Source organism: Stomoxys calcitrans, chromosome 3 (assembly GCF_963082655.1).
Source record: "Stomoxys calcitrans chromosome 3, idStoCalc2.1, whole genome shotgun sequence".
In the NCBI taxonomy this organism is placed as follows: domain Eukaryota; kingdom Metazoa; phylum Arthropoda; class Insecta; order Diptera; family Muscidae; genus Stomoxys; species Stomoxys calcitrans.
Window position 1 is genome coordinate 52,243,702 of NC_081554.1, and position 17,337 is coordinate 52,261,038.

General features: G+C 41.6%; 1 protein-coding gene across 1 annotated transcript; it reads right to left on the bottom strand.

Annotated features, from left to right (window-relative positions):
• Positions 1–1,431: 1,431 nt before the first annotated feature.
• Positions 1,432–13,325, bottom strand: LOC106082458 (leucine-rich PPR motif-containing protein, mitochondrial). The gene is made up of 6 exons (XM_013244972.2): positions 13,092–13,325; positions 12,277–12,805; positions 8,507–8,981; positions 7,030–8,441; positions 2,214–3,396; positions 1,432–2,146 (listed from the first exon to the last, which is right to left on the bottom strand). The coding sequence occupies exons 1-6, from the start codon at positions 13,229–13,231 to the stop codon at positions 1,602–1,604; spliced, it is 4,284 nt and encodes a 1,427-aa protein (XP_013100426.2). The 5' UTR covers positions 13,232–13,325; the 3' UTR covers positions 1,432–1,601.
• Between the last annotated feature and the right edge of the window lie 4,012 nt (positions 13,326–17,337).

The window sequence follows — 17,337 nt, forward strand, 5'->3', positions numbered from 1 at the left end:
ATGTGGCGTAGGCTGATGCTGCAGGCAAAAATGCACTTTACAGGGCTCATCTTCGATTTAGCAGAAATTTGGTATGTAGATGTGGGTTGACCTCAGGTACACGAATCAGAAGTCCTTTTTTTGGGACAAAGACTCCTGGGCCCCCGAGGGGCATACCTATCGCAAACTACTCCTTCGTACCTACTATTTGAAACCCATATTGCCTGTGTTACCTGGGTTAGAAATTCTCAAGACCCCTTAGGTCCTTTCCGGGTCCAAGTTTTAGATATGTTTTTGCATATTCCTAATATTGTGCAAGTTCATATGTGGAATAAAAACGTCCCACCTCGATAGCTCAAATGTGGCGTAGGCTGATGCTGCAGGGCAAAAATGTACTTTACAGGGCGCATCTTCGATTTAGCAGAAATTTGGTATGTAGATGTGGGTTGACCTCAGGCACACGAATCAGAAGTCCGTTTTTTGGGACAAAGACTCCTGGGCCCCCGAGGGGCATACCCGTCGTAATCTACTCCTTCGTACCTATCATTTGATACCCATATTGCCTGTGTTACTTGGGTTAGAAATTCTCAAGACCCCTTAGGTCCTTCACGGATCCAAGTTTTAGATATGTTTTTGCCTATTCGTAATCCACTCGACAATACCTATCATTTGATACCCATATTTCCTACTGATAGGAATCCTGACTGTTCATTGCAATGTCAGGACTTTGATTCCGCGTTGAACACAGTCAGAGGCGGTGGTGTGATAATGGGAAAGATTTTGAGGTGGTTCAGCGCATTTTGTGTCACAGTCCTGCAATTGTGGGGAGAAGACGGAAAGGATTATGGGTACAAACTCTTTCCTCTCCAGGCACCCTCTCGCATTCCGGACAAATGTACGGGTCTGCAATGGCTGAGTGGAAAAACTCACACCAATAACGGCTTTGTATGGACCGCCTGGCTCCTTATGAATTTTTGTTGCAGACACATTGTGTGCGGGCTGGCACTCCTTGAGAAGCAAGGTCTTTTCGGCAATCGAAACAGAAAGAGGGTCTGGGATTCCATTATATGGCCGGGGCAGGCATTCCGGTATGACGCTGTTCTAGAAACGACAAAAATAACAAACTGAGACGACGAAGCTTGTAATCCAAAGCTGACTACATTGGCAGAAGGCCCCGTAGTCTGTATAATTGTTTTTTCGAATCGAAATCAGTCTATAGCATCTACGAAAGTGCACCCAATCCATATGTTACATAGGTTACACTCCACAGCAAACATCGTTACTTTACGAAAAAAGGGTCAGGGGTTTCCTTCAAGAAAAGAACAGTTAACAATGAGACGTTAACCCCATAAAACGGCTGCTCCGGGGTTTATGTCCCAACTCGAACTTCCTATCGTTCTTGAATTACCTACCTATAGATTTTTCCGCAATTTGTATCACACGTTTAACGTATCACGTTGAAGTTAATTATTATTATTATTTATAATCTTTTTCAATAACAGAAAACAATTCTTAATAGTTATCATGGTTTCATATTGTGATAATGAATAAAGAATACATTTAATACGAACGTAAGAGGTATAAATTAAAACTAAATTAAAAAAAGAGAATAATTAAAGCAATTAAGCATCCTTTTGAGATGGTTTAGTCGGTCTAGTTTCGGGTCGTTTGGGCGTAACATCATCGTCACTACTTGACGAAGAGGATGAAGAAGAAATCGATTTACCGCCCACCTTCTTGTCAGGTATGGTATAGGGGAATTGCTTCTGTTCACTTTCTAAGGCGGTTTTCAGTCGTTGCAGAGCGGTGCGATTTATGTGCTCCAAGCTGACATCTTTCACGGCGGTCTTAAGGGTCTCCAAAGCTTTTTCCGAATTGCCTTTTGAGGTTTGAATATCGATGAGGCAGGAGTAGGCATTGCCAATGGCTCCTTCGGAGATTTTGGATTCACGCAATTGGCTAATGACATTCTGGGCCATTTTGTCATCGTTTTGATCACGGGCTGTCTGCAAGACACGTTGGAACATAAGACGTGGCGCACTGGATAAATACTTGTCCCAAATAGATTTGGATAAAGCATCGTTGCCCTTGGAAACATGATGAATCCATAGGATATTCATGGGTCCCAATTGGTTGTGTTTGGCATAGTCTTCGGCCAATTTTTGGACTAAAAGAATTAAGAAAATGAAGTTTTAGTATGGCATCTTGGCAACTCTACAACAGCAATAACTTACATTGTTCCACCATTTCAGGATGTTTGTCTAAAATTCCTAAGGCTCCTCCTCTGGGGAATGTTTCGGCCAATTTGTTAACTTCTTCTTCGGTTTTGGCTGCAGCAATATCATCACTTAGCTTCTTGAAATATTGCTCCCCCTTGCCAGCCACAATATTGGCATGACAATAGCGGTTATCAAATGAAACGATACGCTTCTGCTCTTCGCTCAACTGTTGGCCTATGCTTTGCATGGTCTCCAAGTCGCCACTGTTTGCGATGCGATTCAAGTAGAATTTGAAAACTTTGGGCATGGGATATAGTTTTGCGGCCAACAGTTCGTTGACATATTTGGTAGCTTCACTCAAGCGGCCAGCTCTTACCAGCAATTCAATTAAATGAGAATTGTCCAATATGGAAGGCTGTTCGAAGGGTTTCATTTGATTGCGGGCTTCCAGCGCTGCATCCAAATCGTTATTTTTCAAAGCTTTGCGGAAAACTGAAAGTGAAGAGGGAGCTTTAGACTCAGCAGTTGGCGCTGAGGGTTTAGGGGGTTTTGTGTCTGCTGTAGTTGCAGCAGGTGTTGCAGGTTTCTTTACAGACGCCTCAGCAGCCTTGGCCACGGCAGCAATTTTGTTTTTACGCGCCGCTTGCTTTGTCTCCACTACAAATGGCACTGGCAGGTTCTTTGACTCTAACAATTCAGCCAATTTGTTAAGGAACTCATCGTTGGGTGTAATGTTTTCCTCTTGCATTTTAGTCCACAAACCCAAAGCCTTATCGGTGTCTTCAGTTTTGCAATAACTCAACAGCAAGCTGTAATAAATTTTGTTGCGATCTATGTGACTTAGGTCACGTGTGGCCTCCACCAAACCCTCTAAGGGCTCCACCATGCCCTCACTGCGGTAACGGTCACAGGCGCTATCAATGCGATGGGGACGGGTGCGCAAGCCGGGTGTTTCCAATATCTTGCGGGCCTGTCTGACACGTCCACACTCGACAAAGGAGAACACCAGATCATAAAGACTGTTTATTTCGCCATGTATGTTGGTGCTTAGATCGGTAACCCTTTGCAAATTGGCTGCATCTTCGGCTTGTATCAGTCTTCGGGCCAATTCATTTTTCCAGGGTGTTGATTTGTATTCTTCACAGATTTTCTCAAAGGCTTCTATGGCCTTGGGTATGTTGTCATTTACCAAATGTACCTGAAAAAAATGGGGAAAATTAGTTAGCCTATAAACATAGAAATGTCGCCAGTATTCGGAGAGGATGAGCACCGCTGAAATTTTTTTTCTGATGTCCTCACCAGAATTCGAAACCAGGTGTTCATCATCATAGGCGGACATGCCAATATCTGCGCTATGGTGGCCTTCGATTGATATGGACCATTTGTAATACTTGGGGAATGGCATAACTCCGAGCACCACATGGGTTGAAACTTTAAGCTCCGAGCTGTGTAGCGTTCATCGTTATCATGAAAAGCTCGGATGAGGGCTAACGGGCGAATCTATAGGTTGCGCACCAGACAAAATGTACCAAGCCAGGCCGACCTGGAAGTAGGCCTTATTGTTGATAATATGGTCCAGTCTGCCAATTCAGGTCTATACAGAACTTCAAAAGACTTAGTGCTTGGAAGGACTCCAAGAGTTCACCCATTTTCTGTATCTTCTCGCAATTGGGGGCAGTGACAGAAAAAATGTTGTACCATCTCCAACTCTTTCTCATCATCACGCCAACTACAGAAGTACGTCCTGGTCTGCTTCTTGGACGCCTCATTCCCCGCCAACATTGATGGCTTGGGACCCTCGAAGAAACTCCTTGCATCTTCTAGTCATTGTCGATTTCTCGTGACCTGACATAAAAGCCTTCAGCGCCGCCTGACTGTCCACGTATATGGTGACAGTCTGATAGGGCCATCGCTCTATCATCGACATCGTCTCTAGTTCCTTCAAGACCGCGAAGACCTCCGCCTGTAAAACGCTACACCCGTCTAGAAGCCTTTCACCTACTTCGCTGCACCCTTTCAGGTCGCAGGATCCTCAGTCCGGAGATCCCTCTCCGGAAAAACTACATCCAACTGTTAACAAAGGTCATGCCTCATATAGCTTATCGCATCTCCATCCTCTAGTTAAACAGAAGAGTTGTTGTTGTAACCATGTTTGCATGTGGAGGTGGCGATACTCGTCAAGTTCCTGCAAATTGGTTATTTAATGGCGCCAATAACTCGCCTTGTCATATCAAGCATCTTAGGCCCTCAGTATTTATGCTAGTGCCGGTATAGCCCGGCCTCTAACTGAGACTCTTCGCTCGATACCGCTGATTGTCCGCGACTGCCGTTGCATCTGCTCCGTATGGAGCTTTCCACTATCCGAAACCTGTGGACACGACCGGTGTCTGGCATCTAAGCTTTTCGTGACAGCTATGAGCACCACACAGATCAGACCTCGAAGTTCCAAACTGTGAGGTGCTCACAGCTATCCCCTGCCGGGGAGTGCCCAAAGTTATAAGAGCGCTTGGTTTCTGGCTCTCTCAGACAAAGGGCAAGTTTCGTAATCATACACCCTTCATACAGTAGCAAAGGCCTAAGATGGAGTATTGCATTCAGTGCCTTGGAGCTCTTTTCATTGCCATAGAAATTGGGACTGTCATTACCTTGTCGATTATACTGCAGAACGAACCGTTGTCCAAAGCTAGACGCCACACCAGACTTCAACAGGTGAGAATCGGTCGATCAATCATCATAAATATCCAGTATGCCATCCCTGGCCTAAGACTCCAAGTCCTTCCCTTCGAGTTGGGAGAGAAGTAGAACCCATTCGGTCCACTTTTGACTTTTTTCTTGAAGATTCTTCTTCAGTTTAGTCTCTTATCAAGAATAACACCCAGGTACCTGGCCTACGGAGAGACTTGCAGCTCAACTCCATAAAGAACAGGTCCTCTGAAATCCCGCAGTTTTCGTCTCCTGCCAAAGAAAACACCAGCACATTATTTTTGGGGACTATAGCCTGTTGGCTCTCTCTTGTCGTGCCGATATCTTCCTTAACGCCTTCTGAATAAGGTGCATAATAGCAGAGGCGACACACCACGATGTCGACGTCAACCGCGTAGGCAACGATCTTCACCCCCTTCCTTTCGAAATACCTCTGGATTCCATTGATAACCTTAACGCCTTCTGAATGAGGTGCGTAGTAGCAGAGAGGAATCGACGTCAACAGCGTAGGCAACGATCTTCACCCCCTCCCTTTCGAAATACGTCTGAATCCCATTGATAACCAAAAGCCGTATAAGGAAGAGGCCATAAAACCTGTCCTTGTGGATTTCCTCTAGTCACAATCTTCCTAATCAAGCTCTCCGCCAGTGATTCGTTGAAAATCCGACCTTTCAACATCATATCAACCGAAGTCGGCTAAAGTGAAGTCGCCCACAACCGATTCCCTCCGATGTAACTATAACCAAACATGTAAACATGGTGACACCTGCATACCAGTGAAGAGTCGAACGGGTCCCTCCAGGATCTGTCAGACGTAGGATGAGAAACTGTTGATTTATATGTTTTCCACGGCTTCGTGATAAACACCATCCTTTCCTCCCATCACCTGGGCGGCAAGTAGTCCAGCAAAACGAAGCCACTAAAAATCATCTCTAGGAGTCCCGGCACGGGATAACTATGAGCATCACACAGACTGGAACTTTGAGCTTCGATCTGTGTGGAGTTCTTCGTTATCACAAGAAGCTCATCTGGGAGCTACTGAGCGCGTCCACAGGTTGCGGAGACGGACCCTAATATAAGTGTCACTTAGCCTTTCCAGGGTCTTTCGGACGAAAGATTAGAAAATCATTGGTACATAGTCTTTGGGTAGAATGGTGTCAAGATGAAAAATAAACATATGGCTCTGCTAAAGTTGTAGGGTTCAAACGAATTCACTGCCCTGACTACATTCCCCCGTGACTCGGTACTGTGTTGGATACCATACGGGTACACCGAACATCCGGTTAAATATGAGCAACCAGCAAAGTGCGTTGCAACCAATAGCTGAAGCGCTTCAGAGCTCAGGCTCCGCCGTCTCTCAGAATTCCATCTAGGACTTTCGGATCCTTAGTAAAGGGTTCTCCAATAGGGACTTGACAACTTTTAATTTGTGTTAATTATCTTCAGTGACGAAACTCATTTTTGGCTTAATGGGTTCGTCAATGGGCAAAACATGTGTCAGGTAAAAATCCACATATGACTCACGAATCAACACGTATTCTATAAAAAATAACTGTTTGGTGCGGTTTACATGCCGGCGGCGTCATTGGCCCATACTTCTTCGTCGACGATGTCAATCGTCATATTACAGTGAATGGACCACCGCACCAAAGCCACTGATTATTGTTGGGCTGAATTGGAAGATATGGACCTGCAGGACACGTGGTTTCAACAGGGCGGTGTCACGAGCCTCAATGTATTGAAAAGTAAGTGTTATCTCATAAAATGTCCCAGTCTATTGGCCGCCTCGTTCGTGCGATTTGAAGTCTCTAGACTATTTTCTTTGGGGCTCAAGTCGAGTCATTGGTCTATGCCAACAAGCCGACGACGCTGGAAAAGCTCAGGACGCACCCGGTAGCTCGCAGCTAAGATTCTCCTGATACTTCATTGCTGTCAGAACGGACATCAATGTTCCAGCCCGTGCCGGGATTGTACTTCAAGCAGATAAAAAAATTTTTTTAATGTCTCAAATGGTTTCGGTTGTCTTTAAAAAAAAGTTGTCAAGTGTTTATTGGAAATCCCGATATATATTCTTTAGAATGACTAGATTATGACTATGGTGGTGGATATAAAACTTGTATGAACTCACCTTAATCAAAGGTCCCAGTATAACATTTGTGGGCAAAATAAAGTTACCCTGCACAAAGGCATCGAATAATTTTTTCAATTTTTCCGCATTACCCTGCTCAGCCAAAGCATTCAAAATGCGCCAAACTTTTGAGGCATTATTGTAGTTATTCTCTCCCTCTCCCATAACTTGAGGCTTTTTGTTTTCCTCCAAGAACTTGAGGGCCTCCTCGAAGCGTTCCTCTTTCAGCAAACCCTCTACAATGCTAATTGATTTCAAATTGTCCAAGCGGAATTCGGGATCCTTGGTTTTGATTTTTTCAAAGGTGCCTATGGCCTCTGACACACGTCCATGGTGATTGTATAAATCAATTAATTGAGCATAGACGCCAGAGCCAACGGCAAATTTCGCGTTTTCCAGGCGCTCCATGACCTCCGAAGTTTTCTCAATATTTTTTGCACGGAAGCAGGCATTGAGTAGTTGACGTTTCAAATGATTGGCATTTTCACCCTTGGCCTCAACATTGGCAATAAAACGCTCTAGCTCATCCACTGTCAGAGAGTCAAGACTACGTTTTTTGGGAGAATTCTTTAAGGGCACCAATTCCAATTCGCCAGATGATAATTTACCCAAAAATTCGGATATTTTTGGTGTCATTTCTGAGCCAAGTTTATCGGAAAGTTTTTCGGCATTTTGATTGCTGATGGTAAAACCTTGTTGTACCAATTTGGGTAGAAGTCTTTCCAAGACATTGATGCGATCTGTGCGGAAATATGAGGCTACGTCGATAATTAAATCGCCCACAATATCCCTGGCGTCTTTGTTGTTGGACACCGTTTCTGCTTCTTCAGCTGCTTCAGTTGCCTCCGCGGTTTCTGCTTGCTGTTCATTTGCTTGTTCGGACTTTGTGGCTGCATTTGCTGATGCAGCTTTCTTCTGTTCACTTTCATATAATTGACGCACACATTTTACAAATGCCTCATAGTTTTGCACCTTGCCAAAAGCTTGCACCAAAGGTTGGCGGAAAGTTTGTATATTATAAATGGCATTGTAGTTTTCCATGATCGCAGCTGCCTCCTTTATTTGATTGTTGTTTAAGGCAACACAACAAGCAGCCGCTGCGGCTGTGCCATTTGCCACACCAACATCTCGCAGCAGTGTGATGATTTTATCCATGTTTTTCTCCTTGAGATGTGGAATAACATAGTCTCTTAGGGTTTCGGCATTGGGGGTCATATGGAATTCTTCTTGCATTTTGCGTAGTATGCCCACAATTTGATTGGACTCCACGGAACAGATGAGGGGCCAGAAGTAGTGTTGTCTTATAGGCAGGCCAGCATTCTTCATTTCAGTCAACAAAGGCAAGGTGCTGTTAACCAAACCTTGAGTAAGGCCTGCTTCGGTAGCTGTTAAAAGGGCTTTGCCATTCAAACCTTGAGTGAAGATGGCAAAGTATTTTAATCTTATTTAATTTTTGGAAATGCACTTCCTTACTTACCTTCATCTTGCAAAGTTTTGCATATGGATAAAATTTTCTCCACTGGTCGATTTGCCTTTACCAGTTGGCGTATAAAGAAGACTCCCACATCAACAGGTTGGCCATCGGGACGATTACCTCGAGGCATTATGCGCAACAACTTGAGACAAACATCTTCATAGCCATTATTGGTTAATCTTAAAATTGTGTTGACACAATCCTGATTGAAGCCAGTCGAGAAATGGAATTTGCTCAAAAGTCCATCAATTTTGTCACCATGGCCATTGACAGTTAGGTTATAGATAATGTCCAGTATGTCTTTGTCGAGCAAAAGTATTTCATTTTTCTCACACTCCGCTAGAGTTGCATTAATGCTGTCCATATCACCATGTTTGCCATAACAACACAGAAGAGTGGTAAAAGTTTCTGCGCTGGGTTCTAAGCCGGCTTGTTTCATAACAGTCAAAATGCCTTTGGCAGATTCCATATCACCAGCCTAAGGGAAGAAAACAGGAAAGTTAAAAAATTATGATAAAATATTACAACTTTTTGTGACAACAATAAGAATTTTTTAGAATTTTTTCAATTTACTTTTTAAAAGCTAAAAAAAATAAAATAAATGACTTAAAAAACATGGCCGGGCTACAGGTCACAGGACAACCTGTGATTTCCGTCTTGGGATTTTTTTTGTTCTGTGTGAAAAAGTCCCGGCTGGAACTTTGAGGTCTGATCTGTGTGGCGCTCACAGCTGTTATAGAGGCTTAACTGGGAGCTACAGGGTGCGACCACAGGTTGCGGATAGAGGAATGCACCATACGGAGTAGATGCAACGGCAGTCGCGGACAATCAGCGGTATCGAGCGGAGAGTCTCAGTGAGAGCCGGGGGGTATCGGCTCATGCTTAAAAACTGAGTGCCTATGATACTCGATACGAAAAGGCGAGTTTTTGGCGCTTTTAAATAACCTATGGCCTCCATGTTTCCGCGGCGATCGTTCCCTGGACGGAGCTTGCTCAACTACAACTGAAAGGAGCTTGATAAACTACAGGAGCTTGACGAGGATCGTCATTTTCATATACGAATGTGGTTACAACAACAACAACAAAAGTAGGTCGGTTGTGAGTGCTCTTCATGATGAGGTTGGCTACATCGAAGGGAATTTGGGTGTGGACAACTTTAATTTGGTGGGCTTGTTGCACATGGCAAAGATTTTTAATAACTAGAAATTGGAGTCCATATATGGACGCGGGCAGGACCTCCCTCTTTTGATACAATAGGTTGATACGATGCTGTAGGGTCGGATTAGGAAGATTGTGACCAGAGAAACTCCAAAATGGGGTTTTGTCCTTCTTTGTCGCCTTTGGTTATCATTGGGATTCTGGGGTCTTTCGAGTGGGAGGGGTCGTTGCCTACGTGGATTAAGCCACCATTATGATGGGTGGTCGTTTCCTCTTCACTATTACGGACCTCGTTCATGGGGTGTTGAGAAGACTGTATGGATGGGCGAGTGGAAACAGACTTTTCATTGACCACCAGCAGAAATATGGACGTTCTAAAGAGACGCCTCTTGAATGGGGTAACGTTCCTCTGGAGGCCAAGTACATTGGCGTGATTCTTCTCCAGAAACTAAGCCGGAAACATGTCGAGGAAAGCATCAGAATGGGGCAATGAGCCCTACTTCTACTGCAATTCTATAAGGATTTGAGGGCTAATTTCTAATGGGAGTTGGCAATGGAACATGGCGGCAGGTTGTATGCGACGCGATGGATTTATACCAGTGGCGTCCTTTCTAAATGACGTGGTGGATGTTGTTTTCTAGGAAAGGCATCTCAGAGCTGGCGGTACTCCGCCTTTTCCATGGTGTCGGGTTGTGCTAAGTGAAGAAATGTCAAGAGCATCTGCGAAGGCTATGGGGAAGACTATCGGGTTTAGCTGGGACCCGGACCAATCAATGAAACCTACAACACACTGCTACAACAACAACAATGACCTAATTTGGATGGGGGCTCCGGGGCAGGAGACTACATTGAATTCCTTGGAATTACAAAGTTATGTAGGCTTTTGGACGTGTGTTGCGTCTTTCAGGATAGGAATATCACGATAGTCAGGGCGCGCTGAAGGCTCTGGTGTCGGGTTGTGCTAAGTGAAAAAATGTCAAGAGCATCAGCGAAGGCTATCGGGCTTTGCTGGGTCAATGAATCCTCTCGTGTTGAGCTCCTTGGTACATTGATTTTCTAGAAACAGGATGTTTCAAGCGGAGACCTTCGCATCCCGTGAGTCGAATTCGATGCAGAAACGGCTGAATGATCAAAATATCACTATATACGTGAACAGTCGAAACATGTGAGGCCAAGACTGGTAAAGAGTTACAAAGAATATCTTCAAACTATCAGAATGCTATTGGGCTTTGTTGGATATTGGGCCATCAAGGGGTGGTAGGGAATGAGGCAGCAAACGAGTAGGTCAAGAATGGAACGGTGGTAAATGCTAAATCTGGCTAATGAATCTCTAAAAATACCCAACTGTACGAGCTCTTTAGTAGGAAAGAAGCTTTCGACGATGACCGGGAAAAAGGAACAGTTTGGCCAGGGCATGTGTTTGACTTTTTGGAGGGACAGAGTATCACTTAAGTGAACTCGGAAAATAAACTCGACAGGGGGTATCGAAGATGTCGGGACATTTGTAGGATCTAAGCCGGTTGAATGAACAAATCTCCTTCTCATCGATAAGCAAGAAATCTTCTTCAGCCAGCCTGGGTCGTTTTATCTTTCATTTTTATCCTACGCTTTGGGTTTTTCATTTATTTTCTTTATACTGTCTTTCACCGCACTATGGTGGATCTCTTTTGTGTTCTTCTTCTCACTCTCAAGCCAGCCCGTGATTGCTCTTAAAGCCGCAATTCGACAAATCTACGGGGAACCTGTAGATTGGGTTTTGCTCGCTCCCTTGATAACGCTCGATCAGTCGTTTGATATGTAGTTTAGCAGTATACTCCAAGTACTCAGAATCTTTGTTTTCTGTTTGTTACCTTGCAGTTGTATGTCGGTCGACAGTTTCTCCTAAGGTTTACGTATAATTTACAACCAAACAACTTTTCCATCAACTTTGACTTCTAGCTCCAGGAAGATTTTTTTTCATCAATTAGTGAACATAATGGTCAATGATGCACTTATTAATCATTGCCAAGGAGGAGCAGTTATATGCATAATATATTATCTCCACACCAGCAATAAGTTTAGAGGAAGAGGTGAAACAAAATCGGGAGCGAACTTCAAACTAGGGAACTCTCAGTTTAAATCTACAAGCCTTCGATATGTATGAAGGTCGAATTCGGGTTGTAATCCCGTGTTTCTAAGATCTATTATTGACTGTCTACACTAATCTGCTATACAGCTCACGATCTACCCACTCGTTGAGTTTAAAAGATCGGACTCGAAGGCCTCCATGAACAGGGGGCTGTGATGAAAATTTTGTTGTTGCAAAAGTGTATTGTAGCTCTATCTCTAATTTGTTATCTAAGTTCAGTTAGATATTCATATCTGGGAACTTTGCAACTTCATGTAAAACTGGCTGAACAGGTAACGTGTATAGCATTGTTTCTGGTTACAATTGGGACACACATCTGGCGCATTGGCAGCTATCTACCTTTTTAAAGAAATGACGCTTTCAATTTGATACTGTGTCCAAAGGGAAAATGTGTTGGCAGACCACTTTCCTAACATATTAGGTCAACATAGAACATTGTGCCAAAGGCTTGCCAAGACCATAAACTAGTAATAAACCTTTTACTCACCTGAGAATGTCCCAAAATCAAGGAATTGAATACAGCCTCGTTCACAGATAAATTCTTAGCTCTCATGTACTCCAAAATTCTTGTGGCTCCATCAATGTCACCCTGCTGACAATAACGTGCAATTAGACGCTGATATGTCACACGATTTGGCTCTATGGACTTGGATTCGATTTCGGCCAGAAAATCGGTGGGTGAAAACTGATGTTCATTTTCCAAATACACTCGTAGCAGGGCATTGTAGTGTGATATATCCATGGGAACATTTAAGGTATTCAATGTTTTCCATATTTCCTGCACCAATGCTGTGCGAACTTCAGGCATTTCTTCTGGCACCAGATTGCCGCAACATCTAATCACCAACAAAGACTGAGAACTAGTAGCGGAACGTTGTAGGCGTATCTCCTCCATAACATCTTCAATGTCGCGACGCGATATTCGACCCATGCGTCGTACATCATTGTCAATACGCTTGATCTGCTTATCCAAACTAAGATCGGCTTTGGGTGCAGCAGCACCATTGGCAAAGCCACTGTTAATATAAGAAAAAAAGAAACAATAGAATTATTTAAAGGAGTTATGATTTGAGGTTATGTCATTGGATTGCATCCCCCATAGAGGCTACTTCATAAAATCACAAGAACTAGGAAATTTTTTTTTAAATCTGTATGAGTCAAAGTCGTACTTTAATAATTTTGTAATGAAATAACAAATTTCTTTCAAAAACTTGAGTTTTTATTTCAACATTCTTTTGTTCTATTGCATAAGCTTTACAACACCGGGTTTCGCACCCCTCATTGCTCATTGGGTATACTTACTTATGGAATTGTGTGCACATGCATGAGGTGTTTTGCAACAGGGAACCGCTTTCGGGCTCACGCACCGTATTCACAACCACATTTCGCGTGAAGCCCGCAAAATATCGCAGGAATTTGCCGGTTCTCAATATAGAGGCCATGTTTTCTGTAATAAATGTTGCGATTTCTTTCTATTGGAATTACGGCAGGCACGCACGACTGATGTTCGATCTGACCGAAAAGCGAAAACAAGAAAAGCGAGCTGTCAAAACCGTATGTTTTGAAGTCGATTTAATTTTGGGAAATAATCGATTTTAGTTTTTCAACGATAACGATATTCAGGTTATATTGGGGGTATGATGTTAATTGTGGCCATGGCATACGATTGTTGTTTTATTCAAAACTACGTTAACATTAGCCACTAAATCCAGGTTTATGGTCTTTCCGTGATTTTAGTGCTAAATACTGTGTTCATTGGCAGGTTTTACCATACAAAAAAGGATTTATTTTCAAATCCCAAATAAACCCGATTTCATGGCTGAATAATCGATAAAAGTACCAAAATACGCCACTGTTTCAAGAATTGTGTATGGATGTGTGTGATATGCCCATTCATGTATTCGCATGTAAATGGACAGGATTTGTTTTTGGATTTAGGTTAATCCAGATCATAAAAATTTCAATGTAAACGTGCTATTTGTACTATATATTGCTAATCACGATAAATCGGTTCTTTGATCTGTAATTGTGTGATATCGATAACTTACCTGTACAACTTAGCACTGATATTCTATTCACAAAATCTGACTTGAAGGTGTTGTGAATGAAAAAAAAGATGATTTAGCCACAATTAAACCAATTTTATACCCTCACCATAGAACGGTGGTGTACTAATTTCGTCATTCCGTCACACCTCGAAATATTCATCCAGGACTCCTAAAGTAGATATATATTCTAAATCGTCATGAAATTTTAAGTTGATCCAGCAATGTCCGTCCGTCTGTCGAAAGCACGGTTACTTTCGAAAGAGTAAAGCTAGGCGCTTGAAATTTTGCACAAATACTTCTTTTTAGTGTAGGTCAATTGGGATTGTAAATGGGCCATATAGGCCCATGTTTTGATATGGCTGCCATATGAACCGATTTGGCTTCTTGAACCCCTACAAGGCGCAATTCTTAACCGAATGGAGATACCGCGCAAAGGACTCGATAAATGCGATTCATGGTGGAGGGTATATAAGATTCGGCTCGGCCGAACTTAGCACGCTCTTACTTGTTGTAACTTTTTTGCTTTTGAATTATAATTTTTTTTAATAAGTTTACGCTTTGCATTTTACTTTTTTTTGTTAATTTAAGGCCGGGTTTCTCATTCTCCGGTTTCAATTTATCGTATCGATAATCGATATAGGAATTTGGTTTTCTGAAAATATGTTTATTGCTCATCGCAAAGCAGAGTTTACATGGCACATCATGATCGTACTCATCGTGTGTACGTGTTGATTACAACTTTTGCCTAAAACGGTGCATCGATTTTTTCCTTTCTTTGATTTTATTTAATTTTTAATACTGATTCAATACTAATTCAATATCTGTCAATTAATGATTACACATTTCCTTGTAAACGGTAATCGATAGACGTTCATCATCGAAAAAAATCAAATGATTTTGATTTTTCAGCCATGACTGTTACGAATACACCTTTGTTTTCACAAATACTATTACAATGACCATACATCAGATGTGCCATGTAAACTCAGCATAACGATAAACCTTAACTGGCAGATGGGTGCTAGTGCTGGCAAAATATCGATGGCACTAGCGATATTTAATTTTTTGACTGAATATCGATTGATATTTTTCCAATGGATACTATCGCAAATATTAAATTTTTTGCAAAACTAAACAAAAATAAACAATCCGACACTGAATGTATTCTTTAGGATAAATTGCGGCTATAGAGGGCGCAATTTTCATCCGATTAGGCTTACATTTTGTACAATGATTTCTCTCATGACTTCCAACTAATTTGGTCTTTGTTAATTTGGTCTGTGCATTGATATTGCTTCTATATAAATCGATCACCTTAATTTTACTTCTCATTTTCGTATGAAATCAAGGCGGATTTAAAAAGGTGGTCTCACGCGAACAGCTGTTAACAGCCGGCCAGGTTTGACGGTATTAAAATGAAAGATTTTTGTTTGCATTCTCTCTGTTATCTTTTTTCTCGCATATTATCTGCTCATGTACGCACAGGTATATACGCACGCACAGAAATTTCTTTGTGTGTGTTGGTGTGAAACGTCGATCAGCTTGATGACAAGATGGCGGATTGCACCATATGCTTTGTGGTTGTTGTACAAATAAGACCACCTTCAATTGGTTCACCATGGTTTGAAATATAAGTGATGTGAAATTAACGATAGTATCGATATTTATTATTAAAACTATCGAAAAATATGGAATGTTGGGATTATCGATAGTTTGCCAGCTCTAATGGGTGCCGGTTAGCGACAAATCGTCCCGATAAATACAGCTGTGTTTTGTTTAATATAATGGTGTGTTCGCATACTTATGCGAGGTAAAGAACCACAAAAAGAAATTTGCAACGTTTCATTTACAAAACATTCCAAATGTTTTTCGCTCTCACACTGTCTTGTACTAAAAAACTAACGACTTTCCGTAAACTTTAGTACAAATTTCTGAGTACGCGAACACTTCAATTGTTGATTGGTGTGCAATTTTGTCATATCTTGTAAATTACCTTAAAAGTGTACGAGAAAACCAAATATGTTAACAGCAGGTTTATCCCCACGTTAAATTAATGTTTCGATTAGCTTACACGAACTTCATTTTTTCTACGAGAAACCCGCCCTAATTGTGTTTTCAACGTTTGTATGTTCTCTCAGTTCCTTCTTCTCACTTCTCTAAAGAAAAAGCAAAAGAAAACGTCAGATTTCTATTCGCAGCAACTCACGGCTATTTTTCTCTGAGAGCCATAAGACATCTATGAAACCAAGAGTCAATGGTCCGACTGGCTTCTTTCATTTTTGTTATGTGCTTGATTATTGGATTCCCTTCCTTTCTCTACTCATTCTTTTTTCTTGCATCTTATTGTGTTAAACTTTTATTTTTACTCTTTTTCTTCTCTCCTAGGCGAACACAAGGTACCTAAAGTCTACGAACAAGGCGGCTGGCGATCGAGATTACTAGACACGTGCCCTTCAACGTAACCTAATCGATGATCCATCACTGTGTCACAAAAACAACTGCATTTGCCAAAGCTCTAAGTTGAGGGGTAAGTAGATGTTCCTACAAATATACACATATTCTTACTGGGTAAAAAGACCATGACCTAAGACAACATCTCCCAACAATAAAAGCGAACACCAACAGCATGCTTATAACGTAAGTCAACTTAACTCTTAATAGCTAAATCTACCATAGCATGCATACAAACACACGAATACGCAAGTAAGGACCTTTATAGTAAAAATTAAATGAAACGTAAATACATTTTCTGATGAGAATCAGGTTTTAGGTTTTCAAAAACTAAGAGATAGAGATTAATATGTGTACATTATGCATACAAACAAATGCATTGGTGTTTGTATACAGTACACAAACGGATATGCATTCCCCTTATTCATTGTTTTACTTACACGTACATACATATACAGTGTGTATAAAATGTGTATTTGCAAGTGTATAGGCGACTAATGTTATTTTCTTCTCTCAGGTCAAGAGAAAATAGAGTCTAACGGATTTTCTCTTAAGGTGTTAGGGCAAATGTCAAAAGATGAGTGGTTTTTGTATTAGTTTGCATTCGAAAACAATCGGCCTTAAGTACCAACATTTTTAAGCTTTGAGAGCTTGTGGAAACGTTTCGGTGATTTATATTCTATTTTAAAAAGAGTTATAGAATTTTATTTAATATTTTAGAATTTTGAACAAAATTTAAGAAATTTTAATAAAATTTTTTGAATTGTCAATACAATTAAAAACTTGGCAATAAAATATTAGGATTTCAGTAATCATGGAATTTTGCACGAATGTTAATCTTGGGTCCTAGGCACGGGATAAGGCTGAATTTTTTTCTATTTGTACGTTTAGGTACTAAAAAGTACGAAATGGTACATATTTGCCCAGCGCGAACGGAAAGGGCTAGAATTATGTTCTTATCAAATTAAAGAGCGTCACGTATTTGGTGCTATTCGTACGTTTAGGTACTAAAAAGTACGAAATTGTACATATTTACCCAGCGCGAATGA